Below are 9048 nucleotides of genomic sequence, written 5' to 3'. Positions count from 1 at the left end.
ATCATTCTGTGTTATACATCTTATATGAAAATCTAAAGGAAATGAAATACTATCTAGCATTATATTTGAAAAATCTGTCAGTGAATACAAACAGCACGTATTTAAACAAAGTTGCTGTTTATGTTAGATTTGAATATGCGTAAATGAGTTCTGCAAGAAATGTGTAGCATTTACTCTTTCAGCTGTTCTTTCAGTGGAAGCCACTATTTTGTGAAATGAACACTTCAGTGTTACAATATTATTGGAATAACAAAATTTATTGAACATTCATTTATCAAAGTAAAATGCTCAAGGTTTCTAGGCAGGTATTTATCTGTCCCTATATTCCCACACAATAGAGAAAACAGATTGAGACATGAAAGAACACGCAGGCACTAGATGTTGGATAAACAAACACTACAGTTGACATTTTGTCAAGTAAATATTGCTGGCGGATAGAACGATAGTCTCTGATAAACTTATCAGCATCTATCCTTCTGCCACCTAACAGTAATAACAGACACATAAGCTCGAAAACACCAAATATCCTGAGAAATGAACATAAACTCTCTGCCCTTTCAGGGTAATTCAATAACACAGTGACAGTATACTTTTCCAGTACAGCAGCACATTTTATCAGCTCCACTAGGTAGTGTCTTGCCAACCAACCATGAGTCTCTTATGTTGTTAGAATGAATCTAAGTGCTTTTGATTTCTTTTTGTTATCCCAGTGCCTTGAACCCATGATCCAAAACTGGACCTTAGGTGGTCCAGGCAACCAGCATGAAGAGAGACATTAACAACACCTGGACGGCTTTTCCAAATGCCTCAACTCAACCAGTCAGCCCCAAGTTCTTACAATGGCCATATATTGCTGCTGAAATAATGATTTCCATCATTTCCACTTCTGGTAACCTACTGGTTTGCCTTGCAGTAGGATGCAATAAGAAGCTCCAAAATGTCACCAACTACTTCCTGGTCTCGCTGTCCGTAGCTGATTTCTTTGTAGGCACTTTGGCCATCCCCTGTGCAATAATGACAGATCTAGGTTTACCCCACCACAACCTATATCTTTGCATTGCCATTCTGTATATGCTCCTCATGTTAACACAAAGCTCCATCTTCAGCCTGCTAGCAGTGGCCATTGAACGGTATGTGGCTATTCTACTACCTTTCCAATACCAAAGGCTTTTGAAGCCAAGGAATGCTAGGCTAGTTATATTGCTAACCTGGTTGCTAGCTTTCCTTGTGGGCTCAGTGCCACTAATGGGCTGGCATGGCAGGTCTGATGAGATGAACTACTGCTCCTTTGCCTGTGTGGTGGACATGGCCTACATGGTGTACTTTAACTTCTTTGGCTGTGTTCTAGTGCCTCTGGTAACCATGTTTATCATTTACACACACATCTTTGTAACCGTGAGGCGCCATGTGAGGCGGACTGCAGCCATGCAGACTGCACTGGAGCTGCAGGCCAGGCAAAACACAGGTATGCGGGATGAAGCAAGGAAGGCAACCTCGATTTTTGTGCTTGTTTTTGTCTTTGCACTCTGTTGGATACCCTTATACACAGTGAACTGTGTACATTTGTTCTGTCCACACTGCAAAATCCCGCTGCCACTCTCCTTGATCACCATCATCCTTTCCCATGCAAATTCAGCCATTAACCCTCTGCTCTATGCCTACAAACTGAAATCATTTCGTGATGCCTTCAAAGCCATCTTTCTCTGCTGTCGAATGACTTCTCCAGTGCCTGACAGCACAGACAGTAATGGGACCTCAAGACACATAGAAACATAGAATAAAAGGTGTTGATGCTGATGCTAAAGCACTATTTATACTACTTTAAGAAAGGGCACATTTGTGCATTACAGATGTGTAACAGCCTGTGTAATTGTTATTGTAATTGTTATTGCTTTTCCTGCTGGCCCCCTGAATAAGATTTACTTTTAGATGCAGTGTTATATGTAAATTACCAACAATGCCACAGGGCACCCCAGCCCTGGGTAAAAGGACACAGTACAGTTAAGGGGACTAAAAACTGGCCTGTCATTCAAAATGTTGAATGAGATCAGCTGACATTTTGTGTCTAAGCCAATGTATTTGTTTCTATCGAAAAATGGCATAGGCCCTGCAAGATCCGAGGATCTATCTTGTACACCTAGTTGCTTTTTATGCTCTCTTAAGAACATTTTCCTTTCCCGTGATCCATGATTATTTCCAAACTTGTTACAGCAGGAAAAATAAGCCAAACTGTGCTTTACTCCAGCTCTCCAGTAATGGAATTGGGTACGATATGGTTACCTGTGTAACCCTGGTTCTCTGTAACAAGAATGAGGTATCTCACTATGGGGAGCGACCTTGTGTCTGCACCATGTCTGGCAGTGCCAATCACACCCGTGATTTGGGAGCCCTCGCCTCCCCTTATAAATTGTGGCATTACACGTGTTTGTCAAGCATACTCCTCCCCAAGTGAAATGCAAGGTGGGATGTGTAATGAGATATCTTACTCTTGTTTCAGAAAACCAGGGATATGCAAGTGATGTTTTCTTTCAACATTCATTTAGCATCTCACTATGGGAAAGATATAGCCAACTCCCATATTGCATGCTTTCCAAATTAACTGGCAAGACAGGTCTGGTAGGGGAACAACCTGGGCACTGAAATCAATTACAGTTCTGTCCAGTGTGATTGACCTGTGCCTCCATTTAAGACAGTGAGTGATGATGCACTGTCTGGAAAAGCACTGATTAAGTCAGCCAGGGTTCCAAGTCCGGCCACAGTCAACAGATGATAGAAGACATGCATCTGGGTTTCATAAAGACTGCATAAAAAGACAATATTAATTATAAACTACAACCATATACGTTACATCCTTGATATGTTGATGTCCACACTGAGGACAGTATGGGCCAGTGATGGCACAGTGACATCTAATCAATAGATCTTGATGAATGTTGAAAACCCACCAAAGCCCAGCTGGCCCCAGCACAAATGTCTTTTATGGAAATGCCCCTAAAGGGGGCCTACAAAGCATCCACTCCACTGGTGGGGGCTGGTGGTTTTTAGCCAGACTTATCATTTTGACCATCCAAAAGTAGAAGCACTGAAATGAGATGGGCAACCATCAACAGAGGTATGTGAGCCTATCTGGACTATTGACGATAATGACGACGATGATGATGATGATGAAGCCAGAGTATACTGTAGGCTACAGTTGGTACAATAGTGGTTAGAAAAGATTACTAAAATTAGTTTTGTTGAGTAAATTCAAATTAATTAAATAATTAAAGGAGCCATTAAAGCAATTAAATAATGCAATGTCCTACTACAAGCCAATACATAAATTATTTTAAGGCACCACCTTTTAAGGCATGAATAACTCAATGATCCCTCTTTCTTTGGCAATCATTGTACATAAATGAGAGTTACTATGACGTGATAGCAACAATGATGAGTTTTGTGCATTCAAATACAACTAGAAAAGGTAGCTAAATGTTAAATGGTAGGATAGTAGTAGGTGCTTCTGGCCTTCCCTGTATTAGACTCTCACATCCCATGGTGTATAAGTCCCTGGCTCTGGGGGAGGGCACTGAAACAAAACACACATATGCAAAGGTCAGTAACTGGTGTTCTGGAGTAAAACAAACAGATTTTTTACAGATTTAATTCTGCTTTTATATTTATTATATACACAGCTCTTAGGAAAGACACAAAATATATGGTGCTCCTGAACATTACAATTAAACCACTGCTCTATATTGATACTGTGTATACATTCAGGACATTTAGTCTTTGAAAAGAAAAGAAAATTTGTATCATTGTTGCAGACTGATATTTAAGAAATGATTAATACGTTATATGCACAGACTAGCAGAAATAATTGTGTTGTTTTTCATTTTTCATATTGCTGTGTTGGAAAAAAAACTTTTATCTCCTAAAAGAAAACTTTACAAGAAAAGGAAAAAAGTACCTTACTTTCAATGTAAGTCACTTTTGCAAGTAATGCATGTTACTTTTGGTCCATTCTTCATGAAATTTACACCCAGTGTAAAGGGTAACAGGTACTATGAAATCATGTCAAAAACTAAAAATGTCAAAAATGGAGATACAAGGTTTTATTCCAACAACAGTGCAATTTAACCACATATTTAAAGTAATATTACCTTTTGAGACAATATTGGTTAATATAACTGTTTATATCCATTTTTTGAAACTGCTGCTTGCAACTAATTCATGTTTCATTCATAAAAATCACTGAGCATTTTTAATTCCATCATATTTTTACAAACCTGCAATAAACCTGCTGGCCAAAAAAGACCAATAAACACATTTCATGTGAAGCTGTGATTTATTATTATATTCTGTGGGAATAAAGTAAATTTGTTCATTTAAAGAGACACTTTTTCAACATACTAGTTTGGTGAATTTGTCCTCGCACGCATTGCGTATTCTCTCAGGGGTAGCAGGGCTATCCAATCTGAAAGGTCCAGAAAGGCCAGACTCAGCCCGTGCAGCAGTAATGGCATCTTTAATGGCATAGAAGACAGAAGCTGCCAGGAATAGAGGAGGCTCTCCAACAGCCTAAACGAATAAGATATATAGACATTTTTCTTACATTTACAACACTTAATGCACTAATATACTGCAGTTTAATAAAATCTACTATGTGTGAAAGAGGTAACATCACATGTCCTTCAGCAGCATGCAGTAAATCATGAGTCAATCTCACCTTGGAGGAGAAGATGGCCTTCTCATTGGGGGCGTCTCTAAGGAGCGACACCTTCAGTTCAGTTGGAATGTCGCCAAAAGCAGGAATCTTATACATGCCAGGTCCACGGGTATACAGATAACCTTGGGGAGAGTAGCGTAGTTCCTCCAGTGTGAACAGACCCACTCCTTGCATGAACGCACCCTCCACCTACACAGTTATGGCAAATGAATGCTATAAATTAGAGACAACTATCAGTAGAATAGGTCATTGTAATTGAGAGAAAATATACCTGGCCAATGTCCAAAGCTGGATTCAGGCTTTTGCCCACATCCATGACAATAGAGGTGTGCAGGTTCTAAGGGTCCCACAAGATGGTAAAAAAACAGAACTCATGAGCAGCATATGATCTATCTTGTTATCACTGCAAGTGATGTCATACAAACTAATCATGTAGACTGTACAGGATTACTAATTCTAGTTAAGTCGTTATGACTTTTTACTATATTTTGCTGTTAGGTATTTTATGCCACACAGTTTGAATTAAGTATACCTCTAAATTCAATTATGGTTATTGTTGTGGTTACCTTGTGACTACCAGTCAGACAGTCTATCTCCACCTCTGAGACAGCTACCCCATAACTGAAGTAGTTAAATGGATGTCCTGAATTTGTTTCAAAGTCATAGCCAAGATCTGGAGTCCTAAAATCAGAATCAATAGATGAACAATGTATGCTGATAATATATATAAAATGTAACACTGATGATTTACGCAGCTTTTCAAACAAGACAATATCATCAAAGATCACAAAAAGCTTTGACATACCTATAAAACCCATTGGCTGATAAGTTAACCCTGTCAAAGTAAGCTGCTTTTACCTGCAAAAGAAGAAACAATAGAAATTTTAAGGTCATCATATTAAATAGACTGTTCCATAGCACATGAGGCTGATACAGGTCCAAAGTAAAAAGTGATTCATTCTGCTTCAAAAAGACAAATACAACACCCAAAGAAACAAACCAAAAACTCTAGCCTTGTTAGTAATCTGATTTTCCAATACTATATGGTGATGTTTTTCACCAATTAATTAGAATCAGAAATCTGGTACTTCTATATAAATCGAAGCTTGTTTCAAATATATTACAATATTTTTCTTGTGGGGAAAGAAATTGGTGAATGAGCGCATACATAAATGGATACCTATAGGGATATATATCTTAATCTACACACCCAATCCTCCCAGCTCCCCTTTGGGTTCCTGGCTTTGTATGGATCCAGTCTCTGCAGCAATGTCTGACATGCATTCTGTGTAAGATTAAACAGAGTTTTATGTCTTTATATTGCTCAGACACTCACAAGCATAACAGCAACTTTCACATTTGTGAAACAAAATTTTAACCATTACCACCTAATGCAGAGGTTTTCAACTACAGACCTGGTGCCCTATAGATGTTCAGGACTTAATTTGTGCCCGAACAAGCTGGAATTGGCAACTCCCGGACCAACACATGATACTGCTCATTGGATAATTAGAAAGCCTTTTAAGAGTTTGATCAAGGTTAGATCAAGTGTGTTGGAAATAATTGAGAATAATTTAAAAAGTGTAGGGCAGTGATCATAGTTGAGAGCCATTTGCAATGGAATAGTAGATTTCTCCTCTACTGACAATAACATCACTAGTCTGGAGAAGGTGAAGTGAAGGCCAGGCCTCTGACTTCACAATTTTACAACTTGGCCTAGTATGCACTGCTTTCTACACAGTTACTGAATGATAGAGCTAAAGATATGATAAGTCTTTTTTTAAGGGGTTTGTATTCCATAGGCATGAGAGACCTAAAGAAAACATTGCTAAATAGGTATCAGTTTAGTAGATCTTACATAGACCGCCATGCCGTTGAGATCTGAGGAAGCGGAGGCAGCAGTGGGGCTAGTGTTTGGAACTGTGTTAGTACTCGTCTCACTGATGTGAATCTTTGAGGTGGGGATTCCCAAAGTTTTGCTGGCAACCTAGGCAACAAAAACAAATAATTTTTGTAATATTATTACAAGTTGGCTGATATATCAACCTGTCAACAGCCTGAATGTAGACAAAACTAAGGAGATGGTTGTTGACTTCTGAAGAGCGCGAGGCGACCACCCCCCACTTAACATCACTGGCTCTGCTGTGGAAATCATCAGGAGCACCAAGTTCCTTGGTATCCACATCACAGAGAACCTCACCTGGTCCCTCAACACCAAAGAGCCCAGCAGCGCCTCTAATTCCTGCGGAGACTGAAGAAGGCTCATCTCCCCCCTCTCAACCTCACCATGTTCTACAGGGGGACTGTGGAGAGCATCCTGAGCAGCTGCATCATCGCCTGGTTTGGAAATTGCACCACCTCAGACCGCAAGACCCTACAGCGTATAGTGAGGACAGCTGAGAAGATCATTGGGGTCTCTCTCCCCTCCGTCATGGACATCTACACCACACGTTGTATCCGGAAAGCCACTAGCATGGCTCACATGGACTTTTTTCACTACACTACACACACACACCCCTTTTGATGCTCTGTCTGCACTATCTGGATCATTGCTGCTACACTGTGTTTTCACTGTTTTACTCAGGTTTTTATACCTCAGTAACTGCTGTGTTTATGTCATCTGACTGCGTGACTCACAGATCACAGCATGTTAAATATCTCTGCACCTTATTCTCACTACCTCATGTCCAGAAATGTGTGTTGCATTGGTGCTGCACTGTCCTTTCTGTTTATTGTGTCTAATGTCATAGAAGTTACTGAATAATAAGTCGTCAGATTGACACCCTAATATGTATGCATGTATGTTTCAAGGGGTTAAGTTGCACTTCAAATATGAATTATAGTGTGAAATTCCAAAAGCAAAAATGGAAACTTGATTGGTTACAGGTATTAGCATTGTCCAAACAATTTTAATTATACTTATTGGTCCATTATTGGTCAATATTGGTACATTATTAATGAACAGCACATTGTTTCAGAACTAAAACACTGATAACTTTATCAGTGGACAAGTAAGCATGTCTGGATGCATTTTGGTAGGCATTACCTGTATCATTTTAGTATGAAGTCCTTGCCCCATTTCTGTTCCACCATGGGTGAGAAGAACTGAACCATCTGTGTATAAATGAACCAGTGCTCCTGCCTGCAAAACAAAACAATTATCAGTCTAAATCAATGCCCCACACACTGTTAAACAGTGCTGAATAAGAGGCTGTAGGAGATCTGACCTGGTTGAGGAAGATGGCTGTAAAGCTGATACCAAACTTGGTGGGAACGATGGACAGGCCTCTTTTGGTCCAGCGATGTTGTCTGCCAAAATATCACAAAACTGTTTGGTAACATTTACTAGCTAGCATGATGCTTAATAATACCTTTAAAACGAATAAGCCCAGATAATTCCCTTTCTCTTTATGATATTTCATATAAACTAGGGTTCTAAAGGCATTATTGGTAAGAATTTGGTTTTTGGTTTTACATTGGCATCATGGCTCTTACTTGTTGTACAGCTCCACTCTGGCCTTGCGCTGATGGAAGTCTGAGATATTCACACACTCCTTCCAGCAGCGGTCTATGGTGAACTGATCCAGGCACTGATTAAATGGGGTGTATTCTCCCTGTTTGTACAGGTTTATTTCCCTCACCTGCAAGTGCAATCAGATAGTATAATAAGCATAATAAACATGATAGATAGATAGATAGATAGATAGATAGATAGATAGATAGATAGATAGATAGATAGATAGATAGATAGATAGACATGTAATATTAACAGTTAAGGAAGGCAATAAAGAATAAAAAATGTTCTTCAAGGGTTATTTAGTTTAGACAAATGGTTATATATAGAACCATGAACAAAGAGTCGTTTGCATGCTTGAACGATTCTTTGCATCATGACTGATGAAGAAGGTGTTGTATATGGGTCTATACAGAACTTTTTTTTAAAAAAAGGATTCTATATAGCACCAAAAAGGTTCTTCTATTGTTACAATGTCAAGCTTGTCACGATAGAAGAAGCCATTTTGGTCCTATATAGAACCCTTTTCAAAAAGGTTTTATGAAGAACCAAATACAACACATTCTTCATCAATCCTAAGAACAACTTAACAACATAAAGAATCCTTTAAGCATGCAGAGGGTTTTCTGAGTGTTCATGGTTCTACATAGAACCATTTGTTTTTACTAAAGAATCTTTTTCAAGAGTGCAGCTCTATGTCACCTAGATGAATATTTGCAGTATGAAGATACAGAAAAGTGAGAAAATGGCCTCATAGCCTTTACTTGATAAACACTTTATCAGTGCCAGGTACTGAGACTCTAACCCACACTCGCTATTGCCAAGT

The 9048-nt window shown here is 39.1% G+C and overlaps 2 protein-coding genes across 2 annotated transcripts in view; one reads left to right on the top strand and one right to left on the bottom strand.

Annotated features, from left to right (window-relative positions):
• Window positions 1–238: 238 nt before the first annotated feature.
• Window positions 239–9048, bottom strand: part of xdh (xanthine dehydrogenase) — a 29386-nt gene continuing 20576 nt past the window's right edge. The window contains exons 26-36 of the mRNA XM_017708806.2: window positions 8204–8349; window positions 7936–8017; window positions 7755–7850; window positions 6567–6695; window positions 5919–5993; window positions 5514–5566; window positions 5275–5389; window positions 4980–5045; window positions 4709–4897; window positions 4393–4560; window positions 239–3568 (exon numbers count right to left, since the gene is read on the bottom strand). Of these exons, the coding sequence (XP_017564295.1) occupies window positions 3518–3568; window positions 4393–4560; window positions 4709–4897; window positions 4980–5045; window positions 5275–5389; window positions 5514–5566; window positions 5919–5993; window positions 6567–6695; window positions 7755–7850; window positions 7936–8017; window positions 8204–8349 (1170 nt within the window). The 3' untranslated portion in view covers window positions 239–3517. The remainder of the gene's footprint in view (window positions 3569–4392; window positions 4561–4708; window positions 4898–4979; window positions 5046–5274; window positions 5390–5513; window positions 5567–5918; window positions 5994–6566; window positions 6696–7754; window positions 7851–7935; window positions 8018–8203; window positions 8350–9048) is intronic.
• On the top strand, window positions 763–1776 carry LOC119264155 (adenosine receptor A1-like). Its single transcript, XM_037541957.1, has one exon. It carries the CDS (start codon window positions 763–765, stop codon window positions 1774–1776), a length of 1014 nt encoding a protein of 337 aa, XP_037397854.1.

The sequence above is a fragment of the Pygocentrus nattereri genome, chromosome 10, assembly GCF_015220715.1.
Source record: "Pygocentrus nattereri isolate fPygNat1 chromosome 10, fPygNat1.pri, whole genome shotgun sequence".
Taxonomy (NCBI): Eukaryota; Metazoa; Chordata; class Actinopteri; order Characiformes; family Serrasalmidae; genus Pygocentrus; species Pygocentrus nattereri.
Note: the sequence above shows the minus strand (reverse complement) of the source record. Positions and strands in the feature narration are given on the sequence as shown.

Bases quoted from the DNA above. Each gene is read 5' to 3' on its own strand.
- LOC119264155 (XM_037541957.1), top strand. From the start codon at position 763: ATGAAGAGAGACATTAACAACACCTGGACGGCTTTTCCAAATGCCTCA.